A 23,156-nucleotide genomic window follows, 5' to 3' on the forward strand; every position below is an offset into this window, starting at 1 on the left:
GGCTAATGCCGGTTATTTTCATCTGGAAGGGGGTCAAAGACCTAATCAACGAGCGGGTGTCAGTGTCTATGTCATAGTTTCCAAACACCTCCCTTCCAACATCTCCCTTTCTGCCTGTTCAGAATAAAACTAAATGGGGCCAGCAGCGTTTCCAAACTTCTCTGTTTTAGTGGCTGAGTAGTGGAGACGCCAGGTATATCCACAGCTGAATCGATGTGTTTTCCAAAGAGCAGTGTGGAAGTAGCCACAGAGACTAATACCGTAGTACCCCCCAAAAACCATGCAGACATGAGGAGAACATGCAAACTTCACACAGAAAGGCCCCGGCCTTCTCACGGTGGGACCTGGAACCACCGCCGCCCCTAGCTTCAAACAATCCATCCATATGTTCACAGGAGCTTATCTCTGTCCAAGTTTTGGTGTTAACAGGCAACTCGTCCTTAGGAAACACAAGACGTTTCCCTTAATCCATCTGGTGCGTTTTAGGCACGACTCAGCGTCTTCTCCCAGTTGGACCGAACAAGCTTACCTCCATTCCACAGGGGTGTCCAGCGGGTGGACCGCTCCAAGTGGTTCCTGTTAATGAAAAGGCTGTGTTCAACTGTGACAACTCTATTAGCAATGTCACTGTCATCAGATCCTGTGGAGTAATTTCTTCTCTTTGCATGACATCGTCAAACTGTTCCCTGCGTGTTCAGCTGCATCAATTCAAATCACCCACGGTCATAAATTTTCATATCATCAAAAGATCTCACCTCCTCCGCCATGTGTGGGAGTTTAGGAAGGAGTAGTTTCTTCCCCTGAGCTCGATTGTTAATTTGGGTGCAGAATAAAGTTAGATAAACTTTATTTTTTTTTTTTAATATTATCTTTTTCAGAAGGTACAAAATGTTATTTTAAAATTCTGCGTGTTCCTCTGAGATGAAGACCAGAATAACAACAGAGAGCGCCACAAGATATACATATGGATTCCTTAGTTAGGACGATGGCAGGTCCCTGGGGGAGGTTCACCTACTCGACAGAGAAGCTGAAGGAGTAATTCTAACAATGAAAAGAAATCTGAATACCTAACAACAAATCTGTCGACCCTGGCACGTCTTGAATTTTGTTTTCAGCCTTGTTGTCCTTTGTAAGATTTCTCTGGCTCTGCATGCAGAGTGTGGTCGTACGAACCAAGTTCTTTGTTCTCTGCTGTGAGGCCTCTGACACAGAGGAGCCTAACCCACCATCTTTAGAGCATTCGGCACTGTTTTGTCCCCTTAATTATAAAGTATTTTTATGAAAGGAATCCCCCCTTTCAAGTATGGTATTGGCTTTCTCCAAGTGACCTTGTCTTGTCGCAGCTATACGTTTCCTGCCAAGAGCAAATGGCATTTTCTGGGACTAGAGCTCCAGTGGATTGGTTTGTCTTGTTCTATTGTAATGCAAGTCAGGTTATTATCTGTAATACTGAACTGTATCACAATCATCGACATGCCGACATCTTCCTCGCAGGTTCGATTTAGGGGCCAGCAAATCTGGCTTCTGATTACCACGCTGCACAATAAACCCCTTGGTCAAAACAGCCAGACATTATTTAATCTAGAGAAACCCTGAAAATACCAAAACTAACCCCTGCCAGTGGATTAAACATGTCTTTGATTTCTTAAGCCTGTGATAAAAATCGAGCCACTACAAAACACTGCATGATCTTAAACCTCCAAAAGAAGACTTAAGAAAGTCAACACAAAAAAGCTTAACATTCGTGGCAAAGGGAAAGCTCATTTTTCAGTACTCTCCCACATACTGGCTTTTGATCATGTCAGAAGGAAAGTGAAAAACCTCTGTTTAAATTGATTTATTTTGCACTCATTGTTATTTTTACACAAACAGCTGCGGTAACTCACAAGGAGCAATCATATACAGCAAAACACAAAGATTTTGAGTGAGGTCTTTTTCAATTCAAATCCAGTCGTAGTCATTAAGTCCAACTACCACATACTTTTGGTGGAAAAGCAAGATAAGACAACCCACAGCCATTCAGTGTGTCGGCCTGATAGTTTGACTTCTACTTGCCTTCACTCGGCAGGAGACAGTTGGTAGCCAGGAAAAGGAGAAGAGAAGAAGAGTGTATTATGTCATCTGACCTCCGACCTTTTGTGCTCTCCCCCCCTCTCTCTCTGTGTGTGTTTTTCAGGTCTGCCACACACCCTTCTAAATGCCAGCACCACAAACTCCTGAATCCCATTTGGTCGACGGGGGAGCAGCATATAAACCTCCCACAGCGCTGCAGTGCACTTCCCTTTTTTCCCTCTTTACCTGTGAGAGAGTTGTTTGATGGACTGGTGAAGTGGTTAAGCTTGCTAATCTTTCTGGTTTTGTAAGCACTGTGATACTGGTTTTTGTGGGGTTTGGTGGTCAGACAGAAAAGTATGTTTTTTTTCTTTAAAAAAAAACAGTCAGTAGTCTGGGTATTATTTTTGTTAGTGTTGGGTTTTGTGTTTCTCATTTTGTAAATAAGAGACCTTCAGTTGCTTCCATTCTACTGTAGGTTTAGTTTTGTTAAATCTAATATCTGTATAATCTATTTCTTAAACATTTCTGTGCAAAAAATTCTTATGATTAACAAGTGGGTTTAGCCTTCTCTTGTCCTGTGTCCCCTACACATTAAAACTAGGTCATAGCGATACGTAACAACGATGCCTCAAACTGATTGATTGACATGAATGCCTTTATTTAAAAGAAGTTTTCTATTTTCTTTGGGGGGGGGGGGAATGTGCAGTAGAACTCACAAAGTCACACTTTTTTTCAATGAATTGAACAATAATTTTAACATGGGAATCATATTTTAAGTGTGGTTTGTCTTATAAGGTTTAATATTTGTAAGATTTTAAAGATAAACAAAACAATATATTGTACTTTTAAAAAATATATACAATTTTGATACGCAAGGGTAGTAACCATGCATCCTCTTTTTAAACTGGTTTCTGGTCAACCCAGGCTAAAAACAGGCTTAATAGCTTGGAAAAAACTCAAACAATTTTAATCATCTGATGCAAATGATGCATGAGTTGGGTTCAGTAGTTCCTTTGACAGTGGAAGTCAGAGAGCAGTCAGTTTACTGTCATCGCGTTGCTTAATCCTATAATACAGAAGCCCTGGCTTGGCATGGCTGGCTAACATATACTTGTGAGTGATAAAGCATCTGCTGCCGGGTACCACTGGTTCACCTTTCAGGCTCGGCTTCGCTACACACTCATTCAAAGCAAAGTGATGCTGTTACAAAAGAAGGACTATCGATGGGGAGGGAGGCTCGGCTGTGGCCCAGTAACAGGATCGACAGCCGCAGCGCTGCTGAGGCTGCAAGTGCTTTTTCTGCATGAATACTTGAAGTGTGTCATTGCGAGGAAAAGCTCTCCAAATATTTCCCTAGCCAGGGGTTTACACAGTATCTGTTTCTTATGGTAATTCCTCCAGTCAACCAATCCCAGTGGTTGCCATGGTAATCACTCACTCAGCAGACATTGGTTGATGGGGGAGCTTGAGCTAACAGTGATGATCTGACACTGCATATAAGTTCCACAACATTACATGTACGCTAAGAAATTAGTAATGGATCTAATGTGGTAAAGCAGCACAAAGAGGGGATCCCTCTTTTTTTATAAAATGGAAGATTACCCGTTGCAGCGAAGCGAAGTGAAAACAACTTGTCTCTCCTTGTTAGAGCCGTTGGTCAGACACATCCGTCCAGTGACTCATGTTAAAACCAGCTCCAATGATTCAGTGCTTTTGCAAAACTGCAGAGCACAGCAATAACTTATTTATCTACAGGGTCACATTCAAACCTAATTTTGAAAGATCTGCTGACTAAAGACTAATTCCTACATCACAAAGCTCCAGTTCAATGTCAATAAAAAGCAGGCAGTTTTATTTGGGTACTTTAATAGTGTACTCGGTGGACTGTTTTTTGAAGGATTGCTAAATGCTTTTACCTAAAAGTAATGGATATTGCTCTGATGAAGCGGTCACCCTGGTTTACTCTTCTTCCTCCTTCCCCTCCAAAGGCCAAGGGGCAGTAAGTATGGTATGATGGTCTTTTTATACCTTTGCACCATGTTGTGTTATTGTCATGAATTAGCTGTTGAATTGGTGAGTTCCTATTCACCATAACAGCAGGGAAAGCCCAGGTGCAACCAGCCCAGTAGGCCATGTCAGTGAGACTGTCCATACAACCAGATTACTGGACTTCACCTAAATGGAATGCAGCCGTGGTTGATGTTGTTAATGCTGCCAATGTGCTTCTCCTGCATTACAACAGTCAAAATATTTATTTTTGTGGTCCAACTTAAATTTCCAAGAGAGATCAACACAATTTCTCCACAGTCAGATGTTGTGCTCTGGTCCACCTCTACTAGGAAGATGATTATGGCTGACCATGGGTAGATGGAATGGAGGTTGCCTTCGAGAGGAGGAAGGAACAGTAATCCTGCTCACAGGCTGGATTACAGGCCGTACAACTGTCGACCAAACGATGGTTGAAGAGGCTGAGTTTGCATCCAGCTGTTCCTTGAAGTCTTGTGAAGACATGGTGGAGGAGGCAGAGAAAGGGAACCTCTGGCTCCAAAGAAAGAACAAGGTGAAAGCTATAGGAGGCTAGAGGGCTGACTGCACGGGGCGATAGCTGCTCTATCACCTCGAGATGGATTAAATGCTGGAAGCATCAGTGGAGGCACAATGCTATGATCAGAGCTGTGTCAGGCAGAAACACACAGCGGGTGGGCTGACCTGTTCTCACATCTGTAAAATGGGATTATCCATATATAAAGCATGTCAGCCATATGCTGCAACTGCACTGGTTCCAAATGCCAAACTTCATGTTGGCATATTTTGCCAGAAAGAGGGAATTCAATGGTGGTGCACTGTGGGAAAAGCCACTGGCGTACTCCTGGATTGTTATCAACATCCCTTATTTAGATGTGCATCTTGTGAAGTGTACAAGGTTCCTCTCACTGGTTTCCACACTTGTCAAAAACAACAATAGGACAACATCATCTTCATCTTACACACTGTTTTATTAGTTTTTTAAACCAGTTTTTAATTGGTTACGTTGGGTGTATTTGCTGTTCATGAGCATCTTAATAGGCAACTAGTATGTCAGTGTTTCTGAAGTTGCAGGGCCACCACACAGAAACCTCAGATGTTGTACCTGGAAACTGCTGGAGCCACTCTTACGGTTTTTTGAGGCCCCATCTGCTCCTATTAGCATGGGGACTACCTGGGACTTCCAAATCTGTTCCACTCGTTCTCTCGGCTCCTTCTTCTTGTGCTCCTTCTTCCTGCAGTTGCTGTCAGCTGGTATTACCACATCTATCACTAATGTGCCCTCTTCTGCTCCTTCTCAACCACCACTATGACGGGTTGGTTAGCCAGCAGCTGCTTTTCAGTCCAAAAGGATCTCAGACATTTTGGGTCCATCAGGACATGGGGACTTATAATCCACACTTGGCACAGATGTTGCTGTACATTATGTTTGGTTATGTTGCATCATCTATGTGCTGGACTCTAGCAGGGTATCTTATATAGGAGGATATATGTGCTTTGTCAATAAGCGCACAGATGATTGCAGAGGATTAGAAAAACTAGTGCGGTGTCCACTTTAAAAATATGGAATGTTTGCTTGGCCTGCGGTAAAGCTGGTTGCAGCTTTCTTTCTGAGACTGTAAAACTGGCTTATGATCAACCAAATTCAGATTTTATAAACAGTTTTTATATTGTTTTCCATAAAATGAAGCTGAATTTGCTTTCTTACTGTTTACATGTGGTTAATGTATTAATCTGAATGATGTACTGTGTAGTTTTTTCTTACGTAGCATTTTGGCTATTTCAGAGGTCTGTTAAGCAACCAACACAATCTTCAGACCCAAGTTCACCGCTTTTCAAAATAAAAGCTCCGTCATTCAGCTCAATCTAAAGCATTACAGCAAAAAATTAAGATGTGCTTTTAGTTCACAGACAAATTGATTGAGAGGAAGTGATGCTTTAAATGTCACTGCCATGATGGAGATATGTGCCTCTCTTATATGCTGAAATAAAAAATAAAAAACAAAATTATCAAAATGATCTGGCAGTGATTTTAACCCAGGGGCTGTGAGATTCCGACTGTAGGTTATTGAAGGCACACTGCCCCGCCCCCCCCCCCCCTGACAGAGTGCTAGTCGACCATTTATTTAAATTGTAATAATATTGAATGTATCCTGTGTCCAAATGGCACCGAACTTGGCACTGCAATTTCTCAGACTATCGTGGACACACATGCCAGGTGTAAAGTCGATAAGTTAAATGGTTTGTGAAATATGTCTTCCACTTACAGAAAGACATTTGTGGGATTAGTAAAAAGATATAGAAATAAACCTATATGGGGAATTGTGGAATAAGATTTAGTGTTTTTGGACCAATTCTTTGTATCAAAATAAGACATGCATCCATGTGTGCAATGTGGCATACACATATAGGAATACACATGAAGTGGTTGAAAGGTTCTGTATAATCCGGACCAATTTGTCTGAAGAGTTTCGTTTGTGTGGCACACCAAGCGTCTGAGGAGGCTGCGCCTGTAACTGCTGCAGGATGATTTGAACCAGTTGTTCTGACTGTGTGACGGGACAAAGGTCTTTTCTAGGTCTGTAATCAACTTTGCAGCCCACACAGAGGCTGAGGGGCGAGCGAGCTGAAAAGATGAATCCGTTTGCTCCTGATCACAGAACAAGCCATACAGCGGGCCAAAGCCTTGCTCGTTTGGCAATGGGAAGAGTCTCAAGATTAAACAGTGAGATCTTTCTCTTGATCAGACCCCCGGCCTGCCATCCCCGCCATCCCTGCACCTGCTAGTCACAGCCACTGATGTATGTGCTCTCTTCTTCCCCTCCCTCGCTCCCTCTCACTGTCTCCCTCTCTCAACTTTCACTGACTGTCTTTCTTCTGCTCCCCTCCTCCCAACCCTCCACCCTTTTTCGCTGCTTTTGATTATCGGCAGCGACCCAGAACTCATGCGAGCAAATCTATCGGAATTTCATCTTTGCTTCGCTTGCAATCACTTTCACATGTGCACAGTCTCAATCTCTTCACACATGCATTCATGCGCCGGTTTCTATCTCTCTCTGCACACACACGCGCGCACACACACACACGAACATAAACCTATTCTGTCATTCCCTCTTCAAGTCTTTCCCTCTACCATTTAATCATAAAATAATGGAACTCTGCATAATCCAGACTAGACTCAAGCTGCTCACTCATTTTATCTGTTTATCACTGGATAATACACGGAGGAGACATTTTTCCCATTTGCACAGCGGTGTTAAAGTCATTCGCACCGAGTCATAGAGGTTTCAGGTGAGTGCTAAATGCTTCTAAAGTAATTGGAGAAAAGGAAAATTGTACGTCAGGTGACATTCTCGGCAGCTTGCGCTTTCTCGAACCGAGATCAGAGGTGCCTGCAAGGTGCAGAGCAGAGCAGGTTCAAATTCAAGGACACTGCAGAAGGATGGACACTGTGCAACACCAGGGTTTTAACCCTCACCCTTAAATTGAAGGACAGTTTGCTCACAAGCAAAGCCACCTCACTGCCTGCATAAATAAATAATTTGAATGATAAGGTCGGCATTATTTTACATTTTTCAGTCTGTCAACCAATTCCAATCCAAAAGAACAGAACCGATGACGGGTAACCCCTCTCTGTGCCCTCTGGCTTTCCCAGCCACAATGGAAATCACTTCCACTGTGTGACCCCAAAATATTTGCCCCTTCCTCATTAGAAGTTGACCTATTATATTCAGTGACTATATTTGTGTATTGACACCACCTCATGAAGGTTAGAAATAGATGTTAATGTAGCAAAAAAAGTAAAAGAAAACAAACAAGCAAAAACTAAACTTCAGTGTTTGGCAACTAAAACAAAGTTCTTTCTGAAACGCGCTTTATTATTGTTGAAATCCTCTTTTTGTCCTTATAGCCATTCATAAATAAATGTGTCTGTGAAAAGCAGGGAGAACCAAGTCAGGGTCTGTGGGCGCTCGCAGGACTGTAATAAACACATCATATCATTTCATTGGGACTGAAGGACTGTGATGATTCACTGGTGTACCAGTCTGTCACTAACCCACCTGCCTGTCTGCGTGCGCCCTGCCCATGCTCTCGCTGGGCATCACCGGAGAAACATACACCGCTGAAGCAAAGACGATAGCCAGACGTCAGCAAGCAAGTCACAGAAAACTCGGCTTCTAGAAGATAGGAGGGGGGGTCCACGAGAGGACCGATGGGTGGGATGTATCATGTATCTTGCTAGTTTTTCCAGGGTTACCAAATCTAGCTTTAAGACCCATGTTTCCACCAAGCAGTGATACTTGTTGCAAATCAAAAAACAGGAAAACATTATATCATAGTTAATGGTTAATATGAAGTCATATAATGGATTCATTTAAAAACTATAGCAGTTTTCCATGCATTATACACAGGTTTGTTACATTCCTTCTCCTTGCTGATTTTTCCCAGGAAAGCATCCTCGGTATTGTTGAGTTCTTCCAGAAAACATTTCCTGCTGGCATGAAAGGATGTGAGTGGTTTGACACACAGCTCTCTGAGCCGTGTTTTAATTCACCAAGAATTTGCAGCACATTAGTAGAGATGACCTGAGCAGATCTTGGTATGTAATGAGGTGCTGGTATCACCTGAAATAAAGCCAGACATGGTCTGATCTTAATTCCTGTTCCATGAATCAATCAAGCTTCAGCTCTTACCCCTCTTTTTCTAATTTTTAAAGAGCACAAAAGGTACAGGCACCAGATCCTCAAAGGGTCACATGAGAGTGATTTTACTAAAAATAGTTAAACTTACAAACATAAATATTTACATTAAACTTGATCAAATCACTCTTAAGTTGTTTGATTTATTCACACTAACTCAACATGATAGAAAACACTTTATTAAATGTGACCCTTTACATTGAACTTATTTAATAAAGTTACACAGAACTTTAATATGTAATTGAAAACATAAAGTCAACATTTTTAGTGTACATACAATATTTCAATCAACATTAGGAAAAGATAACTAAAAATCTGCATAGATCTGATTTTAATACAGAATAGATTCCTGCAAATGAGTCCTTAGACAGCTTTGTGCAATGTGTGAATTTAGAATCTGAATTGTGAGTCCTAGTTAGATTTTGATCATAGAAAAGAAACCAGCCCAATCCTTGTGCATGGAAGACAGCCGTACCTTATGTCCGTCCATCTCACCGACCATCACAACCTCCCTGTCCAATTCGCCACATAAAGGCCACGGTGCTTTCTTTGTTCTTCACCTTCAGTCTTGACGACTTCATGATCTTCTCACCGGAGCCTGAGGGTGTATCTGCTGCCAGACCTCTGCAGGCGGATTGCAATGAGCAGTATTAGTCTGAACAGGTTTTCAGAGCCCTGTTTTTAATTGAACCTTTTTTAGTTGTTACAGTGGAATCAATCACTGTGTGATTTTGGGTTGTCCCGGACGAAAGATGACCTACATACAAGTATCGTAGAGATATTGCGGCTCCAAAAGCAGTGGTCCTGCTGTGAGAGAGGAGACGTCCTACTGTAAAGTTCAAACTAAATTCTGACACAAATTCAGGACTGTCATCTGTCACTGCTACGACCTACGACTACTGACCAATCAATTAGAATGCAGCATGAAATCTGACAAAACTGACACCAAACCCAGATGTAATAGATGCAGGTAAAACATGTGATTCTTGCCTGGCCCCATTGTTTATCCCTTAAGGTAGCCAGATAGATGTTGCATGCTGCCTTTTGTACATATATTGACTTACATCTGTGGTTCAGTAGGTATCATCATCGCTCAGTCGACATATATCCAACTTGATGTTTATTAGATCCATGTCGCACTGTTTGGTTTACATGAGCTTATAAGATTGCTGACATCTAAGTCTGCAGAGTCTGTTAAGGGACGCTCCAAACTTCACACGGCTGTGACAAAATATAACTATCGGATATATTTTCACACTTTTTACAGCACTTCTGTTGCAACAAAAGCAACAACAACAGAAAACCATATCCAAACCAGGTCAGCCCCCCCCCCATCTCTCGGATCCCAGTTGGTACAGTCCAATAAAGCTGAGTAAAAGCTGAAGAGAGAGCAGAGTAAATAAATATCCCAGCAAATGCTCTATGTGAACTGAATTACAATAAGGTAATCATAGTCTAAGAATTATAATCAACTAGGTAAGACATCTATAATAATCACTTAAGAATTATTTCAAAGAAAGACTAGAATGTAAAAATGGTGTGGCTCACCAGCTTCCTCACAGGGACTATTTTCACTCGTGGATTGATATATATCTGGATCTCTCAGTGAGTGTGTGCAGTGGCAGAACAGGAGGACAGAGTCAAAATAAGTTATGATGTGGGTGTACAGAGAAATAAGATAAATCAAGCTTTGAATTCAATTCAAATCCTCTGCAGGATTAAATCCTTGTTGCTTTTGGACTTTTCTGTGGGATTTGTAGACATGGAGGGAAAATATACAGAATCGCCAGTCCCCATCCTCTCAACTTTGACACTGACACAGTGTCTGAAGATCCTCCAAATGATCATTTAAAAGTTTCTCCGGGGGCCTTAAGGCAATGTAGCACAAAAGTTTCACTCGGCCCTTATCTTTGCTGTCACTTATTTCCTCTGGACTGCCCAACAGTAGAGAAGTCTGAAAGTAACCAAAAGGGCAAACACACCCAGAAGCGAAAAAAAAAAAAAATCCAATCTCATTTGAATACCAATGAATTTACTTTCACCCAATGTCTGGACGAGCCACCAGTCCACCATCAATAATGAATGTAAGATAATCTAGGCTCTGTTTATTCCACTCATTTTCTTCAATCACTGTTCACTTGTTAATATTTCACGAAGCCGAGGTCAGCCCCATCCGCCGCTCTTTTTTTAGCTTCCATCCCAAACGTTGCCCTATTTTGGACTTTAAAACAGTTTCAGACGGATCAGAGGGAGAGAGGGATGGCGGTCAATAAGAGACCACAGAGCTGCTTAAATATTAAATGGATGGACAGTGGTGACACAGAAAACACAATCTTCTTTTCTTTGGCTTTGCATCCAAATCTAAATGGCAATTGTCAACAAAAACAGTCAAGGGGTTTAGAGGCTGAAAGCCCTCTGCAAATGTTAGTCTCAGTGCTATTTCAATGGAGCCCTGATCTGTGTGTGTGTGTGTTTGTAGTCCATGTTATTGTTGTGGATGTCCTGAGACTGCAAAAAAAACTTTTGTTTGAAAGACGTTTTCAAAGTGACTATTTAATGTTGTTGTGGTGATGAACCCACTTCACTGTGCAGGCTCCATCAACTATATTTTAGCATCTTTCAGCTTTTTGTTTTGGACAAAGTTAGGAACCTACTGATGAACATAGAGGAGCATTTAGCCGACAAAGAGCAAAACAACATTTCATCAGCCAAACAAAAACCAAATGGAGAGTGGATATTGGACTGACGCTCACCAGATGGACAGAAATAATCAACCTAAACGACTTCTAAGGTTTTCTCTGTTTGCCGAATGAGTAAATGTTCAAATCTTCCCACACGTTTGCCATATCCTGTAGAGCAGTGGTTCTCAACCTTTTTTCAGTGATGTACCCTCTGTGAAATATTTTTTCAGCCAAGTACCCCCTAACCAGCGCAAAGCATTTTTGGTTGAAAAAAAGATGTAATACACAGCGCTGTGCCATCAGTTTCTCATTTATTAAACTTTGTAACTAGACACTTTCAAATTTCAATCATTTGAAAAAACATCAACAAAACATTTAAAACTCCATCAATGTGCATAACATTGCTCATTTGTAGTGGTCTCTCTTGAACTATTTGGAAATAAAAAGATATAAAAATAACAAAATAAATAATTATCTCAATTATAAATAAAGATTTGTGCACATAAAAATAATTATCAACTTAAAGTGCCCTCTTTTGGGATCATAATAAAGATCTGACAGGTGGCATGTGCCAGGTTGGGTCAAACCATCCTGGTATGGGGGAGACTCGGGTTTTTTAGGATAATGAAATTGAATAGCCTACTGAATATAAAATTCAATTCATGAACTTACACTTATATTTTATTGAAAATTTATTAAATAACTATTTTTAAAGGATTTTTGAATGGATGCTAATTTTAAATATATTTAAAAAAAATCTCTTGTACCCCCTGGAGTGCCTTCACGTACCCCCAGGGGTACACGTACCCCCATTTGAGAACCACTGCTGTAGAGCACTCGACCCTCTGCAGGATTTTACCATGAATGAGTGTGGAGGTTGATGACGCATCTAAAAAATAAAATGTGAAAATGAAAATGAAATAGAACAAAAAGAAAACAATATCTCCGGCAGAAAAAGTGGAGCCACGCACATGGAAGAGACAGATGAAGATGTCAAGAGGGTTTGTGGTGATAAGAGCCAACGCTGGTGTCGATGTGTTGTAAACAAAAATCACACAATCTCCGCAGCAGAATTAATACGTTACATCCCTCTTCTGTCTGCTGCACCAGCCCTCACCTGAATTCTCCGGGGATTTGTTGCTGTTGACAACAAGTTTGAGCAGAGGACTTCCCGCTGTGTTGTTGTACGTCAGAGGATCCTCCAGAGGACATGTCTGAAAACACCTTTAGAACTGAAGAAGCCTCTTTGGATGAGAGGTGAAACAACTTGTACAGATCCTGAAGATACAACGACCTGGATGACTCTGAGAGTCTCCACACAGATGCAAGGAACGAGAGGACAGACAGGAAGCACAGACAAAGGTTTTAAAATGTAGATGCCAAATTTAGTCAGAAACTAAGTGTGCAAATGTTTCCTGGGGAAAGACAAGCTTTCAATGTGTGATTAGTCCTCTATGATACAGGCAATGCTAAATATGACTTTTTACTCCACTAGACCTATCCATGCTTTGGGTATATGTACATTAAACAAGAATGTGCTTCTCACCTAAATTTTACAGTTGGATTTATTTCCATGTCTGCAAACTATTGGACACTCTTTTCTCATTGATGATATCACATAACAAATTGTTGGATAAATCAAAACTCCAAGGTCACGATTAACAATTGCAACATGAAGCTCACGCAGAAAAATAAAAATGGAAGATAACATTACCATTTCTTCTGTATGTTATATGAAGATTGCATGATTTGAGCTGTGGTGGTTACTCTGTGACATTTAAATGACCGCACCACTCAACATGAGTTATGACAGAGAAACAGAGAGCCACTAGATTGGGCCCATATCCATTTTAAAAAGCTCAACTTTATATCCAGCTATATATCTGTATGTGACTTGGCGTTATCCCCTCCAGCATGTCTTAATTCAGCATTGATTATCACATCACTACTCAGCTACCATCAGTCCTGACTGCTGATGAAATATCTGCTATTGTCCCTGGATAGTAGCTCACCACAGTTATTATGAACACAACATGGTGTCACCAGCTTTACCCATTTGTGGATCTGGTACTTTATGAGTGTAACAGGTAAAGCCTGTTTGAAGCATTGCTTAAAGCACAATATAATGTGGACGTCATAGAGTTTCTGTTTATTTGTACTGGAGCATTTTGAAATCAGATGGTGTCTTGAGATCTGTAAATATAAATTCCTCATGCATTAAAGTGGCAGGACAGTGATGTTCAAACAGAACCTTTACGCTAATAAGAGACAGGACAGACAGGACAGTTGCACTTTCTTACTCCTTAACATTTCCATAATTGTTTCTAAAAGCCCTGGACCACTGTGACCTTCAAATGGAACATGTGACCTCATGGCTACGACACGGCAAGTCGTGCACACACTGTGCTTGTGGTTCAAGTCGTTCGCTGCTGCTAAGCAACGTCCTAATGTGTCACACCTGAATTTAGTTATCCCTGCCTGCTTTTGTATATAAAGGCTGTGTCCGAAATCACTCACTAATCACTGTATGTATGGGCCCGTGGCGTAGAGACGAGAGGAGCGAGGGCAGCAGGAACAGCCTGTATATAGTGATTTCGGACACAACCATAGTCCCTGTGCTGCCCACTCTCCTGCCAGTTTGTTAACACCTGTTCTGTTACACACCTCAATAGCCCCCTTAAGATTATGACGCTGTAGCTGTGTCCTAAATCAGAGGGCGTCGAAGTGGCACAAAGAGGCTGTCCCATTTTGAATGCTCCTTCAAATGCATGCAGCCAAGAAACTGTTCCATTTGGATCAACAAAGGATGTAATGGGTGGATTACATCGACGCTTTTGATTCTTACGATTGTTCTTCTGACTGTGGTAACATAAAGACTTAGGCTATGTGTCTGGAACCCCCCCATGGGTCAGCTGGAGCTGGGGAGGCCTCTTGGATGGGAGGTGGGACGTCTTCGGGGGGGAAAGGGCAGGTCCACTTAACTTAAGGCATTTGTACAAGTCCTGAAGATCTGTGAGCCTTTTCCTCACTTCCTGTTTTTACTGAAGGATTTTAATATTTACTTTTGTATTAATTTTGTTCTTAGTGCTCTTTTAAGCCCTTGCTTTGTATTTGTGCTGATGTGTGTTTGTTTGTATGTGCATGTACTTGGGGAGGAAGGGTTGTTATCATATGAAGTACTTATTGTTACATTTTCATTGTTTATAAATGTGCTACATAAATAAAGTCTGATATATTTAAATGAGCACTCTAGTGTCTTAATTTACACTTATTGTGGAATAAAAACTACATAACGTCAGTGAATTGTGAAGCATGATTCCTTTTTGGTTATTCAGGCCATCTGCTCATAGGTGTAGGTAATAGTTGTGGTGGTGGTGGTGGTGTGCAGCATCATCACACGCTCGAGTGAGGCAGTGACTCAGTCATGTCAAACTGTGGAGAAGAGGGTGAAACTGTTCAGCTGTAAATGAAGTGTTTACTCGTGTGTGCATGTCTGCACATAGATAATTTGTGACTGTCTGCAGCAGAACCTCAGATTCGTGTTTTGTTTGTGATAGTGCTTGAAAGCTTAGTATTATCCAGCTCAACATAAGCTTATTTAGAAGGTAAATCCCGACTATTTCCCATGACCTCTTTCCAACTGTTCTGTCTTTATTGTCCACTTACAAGTCTTCCACTTTCAAAACCTTTTCCTCCCTTTATATCTGTGCTCCAAGCACAGCTCATTCGAGTGGTAATATATTGAATGTACTCCAGCATAGAAATATTATGATGCTGGTTTAATAAACAGTTCTTTGATGACAGCAGAATTAACATTTTCTTAGCAACGTTGGGTAACTTTCTGAAAGCAGACAACATTTTAGGACATTTATACATATAAAATATATATACAACTCTCAACAGGGGTAAACAGAATCAAATTATTATTTGTACTTATTTAATTGAAAGATTAAATCCCCCATTACATCACACAATAAGCAGGTAATAAACAAGATATTATATGAACAAGATATGTCCTGCTGTAACTTCTGCTGTTTTGGATGTTTGTGCTGTCCGCTCCCTATATTCCTGTTTTCCTGTTTTTAAACTACCACCACTAGTTACTTAGTTTTACACTTTGCCTATATCTCAGCAGATTTCCAGATATTAGGTCCATCAGAAGTAAGAAGGCCTGAGTAAAAAGCGCCTGTTTCAGTCAGAGGTTCAACTGAGGCACAGCTAAACAGACTTTTGAGATAAACAAGGACCTCTTTTTTCATTTTTATTATTGAAGCGTGAATTATGCAAAGCTGCCCTTGTGGAATCCCAGGATGAAAACATGGAGCTGAAAATGAGAATAACAGGCCCTCTATGAATTCAACTTGTGCGTTAGATAGATGTTTTTCACAGCAGCCATTTTGACATGGAATAGTCACTAAACACAGGTCTTACTAATCACATTGATTCGGTTGTGTTCTATTTAGGGTTTAATCAATGTGATTAGTCATACATGTGTTTACCTATTTGTGTCCGAAATCACTCAATAATCATTACATAGTACGTTACATAGTGAGTTTGCCATTTTGTATTGGTGTCCAAATGTATTGTGAGGTTTTTTATACCTTATACAGTGGACTCATTGTTTCCCACAATGCATCATGCAAAGTAGTCTACAACCGATGGTCACTTAACGAGCAATATATACCATCATGCATTGCGCTCGCCGTGGAGAGATGAGAGGAGCGAGGGCAGCAGGAACAGCCTGACCTGTCTTATACATGTAAATAGAAGCAGAGCAGCGCATCACAGCGCACACTGTGGGAAACAAATTCATTTTTTTACATTTAGAGATTAGCACTCAATGTTTTTTTAACCTTAAAGTATTAATACTAAGTGTAGAATATACATTTAAAATAGATTGTGGGATTTTCCGCCGACGCAATTACCTGCCCAGCGAAAATGTGCCCAGTAGTGTTTGTCTTTTTTTCTTTTGCCTTAGACTGTGTCCTAAATCACCCACTCACCCTGCTTTACTCTATAGGGAGTTCTATGTAAAGAATTACATAGTGAGGTCCTTGGGAAAAAAAGAAAAAAAAGCATTTCTTGCTGTGATACGCTTCTCTGTTCTGTTTGACCCAGGTTTAGTGTAGTTTATCCGAGGAAGTAGAGGAAGACGTGTTCAACTCGATCCACAGACTGTTAGCACACAGCCGCGCCCCTACGGAGCGCTACAGAGCGTTTATTCAATTTGTATTCAAATTGAATGTATCGCACTAAACTCTACACAGCACTTCCTCTGGGAATGTACAGTACATATGCCAAGTGTGAAGCCGGTAAGTTGAAAAGTTTGCGAGATATGTGTTCCACATAAAGACAGACCAACGTTTTTATTAGGTCGATAGAAACTGGTTAGTCATTAGTGAGTGATTATACTTCGGAGCTCGGGCCATGGAATGACGTCACACCCGAATAACCCGAGTTGATTGCATTCCAGTTGCACAGAAACAATGTTTACGTTAGCCAGCAAGCCATTGTTAGCTAAACCAGTTCATAATAACGCATTACATGGCATTTTGCGCATACGCAAACCAAAGTAAGACGTCCACAAACAGTAATTGGACAGTACCATGTGTGCGGAGTGGCCATCTTGGATTTCAAAGTCAGGGGTGGTGAGGTTCCTCTTAGTAATTCGATGATTGCGACCTCCGAGGTGTAATGGCACGCAGCATGGTTTCAGACACAGTCTGAAGGTGGGTGTCCAGCCAGTCACAGAGGTCAGGACATCTAGTTATGATGCTCAGTGGTGTTATAGGAGATATGCACATCTATATGATGGGGGCTACAATTGATTTACAAACAGTGGTGCTTTTGGTGATGGCCCCTCCACCCTCCAGGTTTCTGTGGGTGCATGTCCTGCTGGTAATCTATGCACAGCCATTTGGACGGTTCAGCAATCAATTACCGTGGAGGGGTCAACAGCATGAAAACACTCAGCAGCCATCCCAGTCACAGCTCATGTTGTATCCACAACACATCTCTGTGGTCGATGCTGTGTGAGGAAACACGAGGCGTTTGTTTCCCTCACTGGGAGAGCCCGCCGGTGTATCACACACACACTCACACACACACACACACACACACACACACACACACACGAACACACACAAACACACCCCTCACCCTCACTCACTGAGCTGCTCTCTCATCCGCCGGCCCGAGACGCTGCTCAGCGAATCAAGCAGCGCGGAGGGGAAGAGGAACGCGGAGCGACGGAGATGGCGAGCATCACCAACATGGGGCAGAGACCGCTGCTGCTGCTGCTGCTGCCGGGGCTGCTGTGGCTGCTCCTGGCCGTCCACACCGCCAGCGTCCGCTGCCTGAACGGCGACGAGGACCAGAACCAGGACAGCGAGTGCAAGATGAAGAGCGTCACCGTGTCGGCGCTGCCTTTCCTGCGGGAGAACGACCTGAGCATCATGCACAGTCCGTCGGCCTCCGAGCCCAAGCTGCTGTTCTCCGTGCGGAACGATTTTCCCGGGGACGTCGTGGTGGTGGACGACCTGGAGAACACCGAGCTGCCCTTCTTCGTCCTGGGTGAGTGTTCGAGTCCCGGCCGGGTTCCGCGCGGCTCGTTAGCCGCACGCCGGGCACATTACAGCCGCCTCACTTCTCCCGATCACACCGGAGCGTCTATTAGCTTAGGCCTGGCTACACACCATGTTTTCATTGTTTTTAAAAACACCACAGACCTCCGCAACAACCACAACACACAACCTGAACCACACAACGAGCTGGTTGTATGTGTCATCGCATATAAATACGCGTTTTATGTCGGGGAGCTGTTGATAATTAGCCTAGCTCCTCTCACTCCTGACACTGGGGCTAAATCAACACTTGCTATTTATTATTGCAAAAATAGGCCCGCATAGCATCATAATGCTAACAAACCCGCAGCTTATTGTTTTCTATTAAATTAAATAAAGTGATAAATGTATTTTCTTGCCTGGTATGTTGTATTTTACGACTATCACCCGTGTGTAAGTACATGTGTAGGAATGCACTTGCTGGTTCAGAGCAGCAACCGAACTCCTCTCACTTTTTCTCCAACTTTCAGCCTCATGTCCCGCTGTTGTTTTCCTGTTGTTTTCCTGCTGCTTTATCCTGTGTGTTTTTACATCTGATTTAAAACGGCCACGGGTTAACCCCCCCCTGTTAGTTCCTCGGCTTTATTAAATCAGCTTTACTCTAAAGTGTCAGGAGGAACGTGGACGCGCGGCTCATGTGAGTTTGGCTCGAAGTGACGCGCTTTGCATTGTGGAAGTTCGCCTGGCCGCTGTCCGTGGTGCTGAACCTCCTCTGCACCTCAGGGCGAGCTGGAGGTCCTGAGGAGCCGCCGACGTTATTGTGAGAGCCGCTGATGCGCATTGAGCAACTCTGTGTGTGTGTGGTCTCCAGTGCCACGTCAATGGTCAGCTTTGTGACTTTGTTGTTGTTGCGTGGGAGTGTTTGGGAGTCGCAGTTTGTAGCTCTGGGCCTGTATTCTGCAATTATTTTTTTTGTTTCTGTCGAGCCTGGGCAGCAATCAGCATGGGATCTGTTAAAAAAGTAGGTCTGGTGTTTGGATCTGTTCAGCTGTGTCGTCTGTCCGTAGAGTAGAATAGCCTCTTGCACATGATCCTTTTAGCTTTCTCCGTTGTAGTCAGTTTTCATTTACAGTTCGTTGAACAAACAAGCTTGTGTGTTTGAAAGTTGTCTCATATTTTATACTAAAAGATAAACAGTGTTCCAACTGTACATTCAGACTCTGGATCAGGAGGAAAGATCCCAACTGGGCCCCAAGATGCTAGGGACATGCACCCAGGTCTGATCAACCTGTGGGGGGCCTGCCTTAGAAGAGGGTGTCTTGTGATTAAAAGGCTGAAACACCTGATGGCGCTAAGGTACAGAACTGAACCCATGTCCCTAACATCCGCTGGTGGTCACTAACATCCAATAACATCAACTGGTGGTAGGCCTTAATTAGTGCGGCAGAACAAGGGGTATTCTCCATCTTTTCCTATGTACTAAAATGAGAAAGCGTTTAGTTTAAAAGGCATAGAGGTACTGATGTCTGATCTACTGAGTGAGACACATGGCTTTTATAGTACTGCCAGATTTACCTTTAGCCTCAGTGTACCCTCAAGTTCAGCCTGTTTCTTTGATTACAAGGCCAAAACTCTTGATGACGCTAAGGAACACAGCTGAGGTTATGTCCCTAACATCTGCTGATAGCTGCTGACGCCTGCTAACATCTTGTTAACTTAAATTGTGCAGAAGACCTTCAAACTTCCAAGGGATATTGATCATATTGTCCTATATTTAGAGAAACATCATTCAGATTATAAAAAACCCAAATCTAACACTCAACTGCTAATATTATTCAGGGGGAATCTGCTGCTTCTATACAATTGACTTTCTCTAAGTATGCCTGATTTATTTATTTGTTTTTATGTTCTGTTATAAAGCACACAAGCTGATAGGACAGTAGGAGTGGGTAAGAAAAAGATATGAAATACAAATTGGCATTAAACCGATTACATGTGCAACTCTTGAACTCCTAGATCACAGCACGTTCACAGAGATTTAGACAAAGTATTTATTTGTCTAATTTGCATATCTTCAAATCAGTAGCATTCAGGGCTTTATCCATCTTTACCAGCTACAACAACACATGACACCTTTTAACACGCCGACAGCATTATTATGTATATGTGAGTATACGTTTATATGTGAAGAGAAAATTGAAAATATTATCAAGCATCACTTAGAACTCAACTGATTCAAGTTATGACAAAGCCATATTGATTTTCACATGAACAGTTTTGTTGTTCCTGTGAAACATGGATAGGAAAGAGTGTTGTTTGAAAGTTGTCTTTGTTAGTTACAATTTAATACCCGTGTATGTATTAGTACAAATATAAAACTTTTGAGCCCTAGATTTGGGAAATCCTAAAAAAAATATCTAATAATATTGTATAAATATCCCTAACTTTGTTTAATTACATTATTTCAAGTTTATGCAGCACGGAGAATGACATGTTCCTGACTTACTGTCTGCTCAAGCATTTTGGACTGAGGAATAAAAATAGAGGAACAAACCCCACAAAGAATTTTTATTTTATCCTTTTTATTTATTTATTTCCCCCCCTCATAGTTTATTCAAGGAAGGTTATAAAATGACATACAGGATTTAAAGATCCAGTACTTTCATCTTTTACCCCATTTCTAGTAAATCACAATGGAAATGAAAAACACACATACAATAATAAAAAATAAAAAAACATCAGCACAACAACAACAAAAGAAAAGACAAGTACAAACAAACCTGTTCAGCCACCCCCCCACCCAGGTAGCCTAATCAACTAGGTAAAGTTCTGTGGTACAGTAGTTGTGCTGTGAAGCTACAGTGTGATATCAGTAAGACAGACAAGGGACAGACAGAGGACCAGCTAAATGACTAAACATAGCAGACAGGTCAGACTCACTCAGGAGGCAACGTAGACATATTGTTAAAATGTAAATAATAACATGTTCCTTAGATCCTCTGAGTGCATATTTTTTTTTTTAAGGCTCAATAAAACCTCACATCCTTTAGTTAGCCAGACTGAGAGGGTGAGACAGAAGATGTCCAGGCAAGCAGTATTCTGTGACGTGCCAAAAGAGTGGTGAAGGCAGAAATGTCCCTTGCTTGAGTTCCATGTCGGGTAGATTTGGCTGGCACGCCAAAGATGCTAGGAGGGGGCATGGTGGTGGTTTTATCTCCAGAACATTAACAACAAATAATTTAAACAAGCATTCCATTTACAGCTATTAACTCAGTAATGATTTCAGTGGATTCATCATAACTGCAGATTTTATATTTGTCTCTGAGATGTTGGAAAATAGTGAAAAACGACTATCACACTCTCTAAGCTCCTGCTATGAGCTTCATATTGTTTATTTTATGTCCGAATGTTCACTTGACAATAATGTTAAACACAGAAAAGCAGCAAATCCACCCACTTGAGATGCTGTAACCAGCAAAGGTTCGGCTTTTCAGTTTGATAATGTACAGATGCAACAATTATTTTCATTATAAATCAATCTGTCGATAGTTATTTCTTGATTTATTTCTTGATCAAAACCGATAACGATGAAATCGCTTATAATTAAGAAGAAAAGGACAAAGAGATGTCTGCCACATTTTCCTAAAATCCAAAGTGATTCTTTTAGAAATTTGCTGTTTTTATCTGACCAACAGTAAAAAATCTAAAGATATTGAATTTTCTATCACAATCTATCATTCAAAGTAGTATTTTCACAAATAAGAAGCTGGAAGCAAATAATATTTCATATTTTTGCTTGAAAAATGTAGATTTTTCCATCGATAATTACTGGACTCATCATTGCAGCTTTAGCTCAGTGACTTAAACAATTAATCAACCAATAAAATGGTTGCAAATCCATTTTCTTAATCATATCTAATTTACTACATATTCCACATTTCAATACCTGGAACCTTTTCCTACTTGATGCTGCTGAAACATTTAGTCTGAGTGGTCTAAAAGTAGAGATATTCTAAAACCAGCCCTGAAGAGAAATGTCAGATTTAAAAGCAGGCAGGGCAACACAGGATTTAATAGCAGTGTTCTGGGGGTTTTTTGACAGTAGAGAAGTAAAACTTACTCAGTGCCTTGAAATCGTGAATTACCTTTCTTTTACTTTGACCCAGCGGTGTTTGTGCAGTGCTCTGGAGACCCAGCATCACAATAGATTGAGTCAACTCTGCTTTTCAGTACCTCGGCTCCACAACACTGTGTATACAATTACAATATCATTTCTATGTCTATTTTAATTAACAGACATATGGATACTGGGAATAGTCCTGTAAAGGTCCCTAATGAAGTTTGCAGTATTACAGAGTGTTTACACCATGAGACCAGGGCGGCTCTTTGAATAGTTGGAATAGTTCATTTAAAGGCCTAATTTCGACAGCAGTTAATTTGTTACGGAGTGGAGGGAAATAAGCGAAGGCAGATGCACGGCACAATAGATATCTCAGGACCGGTGGTGCATATTAATGAGTCTGAACTTGTGTCTGACATTTTCTTGCGTATGCATTCCGCTGCAGAAAACTTTTAATGAAGACTCGCACTGGGGAGCCCGACACAAATTCACATCGGTGGTGCAACAAGTTTCCCTATAACCCAAATATAAACCCCAGAGCAGCTGCAGCTTCTTATTTAATTATTATTATTTTTTTCTTTTGTTTGTTACTTGATTTCCTTTGGTGTTTTAACAAAAGCTTCTTTGTGAAAGTAAAGGGGGCCAGCTTTGAATTACAAAAGCAGAACTTTTGTGTTTATGTCTTCTCCGGAATAAAAGATATTTACATTAAAATTGTTGGGCTGTTTTGATGAGATGCAGTAATTACATTTGTACCAGCATTCCAGCAGCACTGTGATAAGGTGCCTGCGGAATGTGGCTTGTGGAAGCTCATAACTCTTATGAGGTTTTGGTGTCAAGGATCCACTCGACCACTTCATGGCTGTTTGAATCTGACGTAGCATCTTTACGATTAGTGAGCCACATGGTTCCGATCACTACGACACATGGTGCTAGAATCTCTGCTTCTCTGTGTAAACTCACAGCAAAGGCCAACCAAGCATCAATACAAATATTAGAGGGCCAATACATA

General features: G+C 41.4%; 1 protein-coding gene and 1 long non-coding RNA gene across 13 annotated transcripts in view; one reads left to right on the forward strand and one right to left on the reverse strand.

Moving 5' to 3' along the window:
• The window catches only part of LOC117778781, a 346,339-nt gene extending 329,337 nt beyond the window's left edge, over positions 1 to 17,002 (reverse strand). The window contains exon 1 of the long non-coding RNA XR_004616842.1: positions 16,904 to 17,002. This is a non-coding gene — a long non-coding RNA (uncharacterized LOC117778781). The remainder of the gene's footprint in view (positions 1 to 16,903) is intronic.
• A 571-nt stretch (positions 17,003 to 17,573) lies between these two features.
• Positions 17,574 to 23,156, forward strand: part of astn1 (astrotactin 1) — a 428,500-nt gene continuing 422,917 nt past the window's right edge. For 7 of the 12 annotated variants that reach the window (XM_034614557.1, XM_034614568.1, XM_034614558.1 and 4 more), the window contains exon 1: positions 17,575 to 18,034. In XM_034614557.1, coding sequence (XP_034470448.1) covers positions 17,716 to 18,034 — 319 coding nt within the window. In that variant the 5' untranslated portion in view covers positions 17,575 to 17,715. Of the gene's footprint in view, positions 18,035 to 23,156 lie in introns of all 12 variants that reach the window. The other 5 variants (XM_034614559.1, XM_034614560.1, XM_034614567.1 and 2 more) reach the window with 5 other exon arrangements.

The sequence above is a fragment of the Hippoglossus hippoglossus genome, chromosome 17 (genome assembly GCF_009819705.1).
Source record: "Hippoglossus hippoglossus isolate fHipHip1 chromosome 17, fHipHip1.pri, whole genome shotgun sequence".
NCBI classification, from domain to species: domain Eukaryota; kingdom Metazoa; phylum Chordata; class Actinopteri; order Pleuronectiformes; family Pleuronectidae; genus Hippoglossus; species Hippoglossus hippoglossus.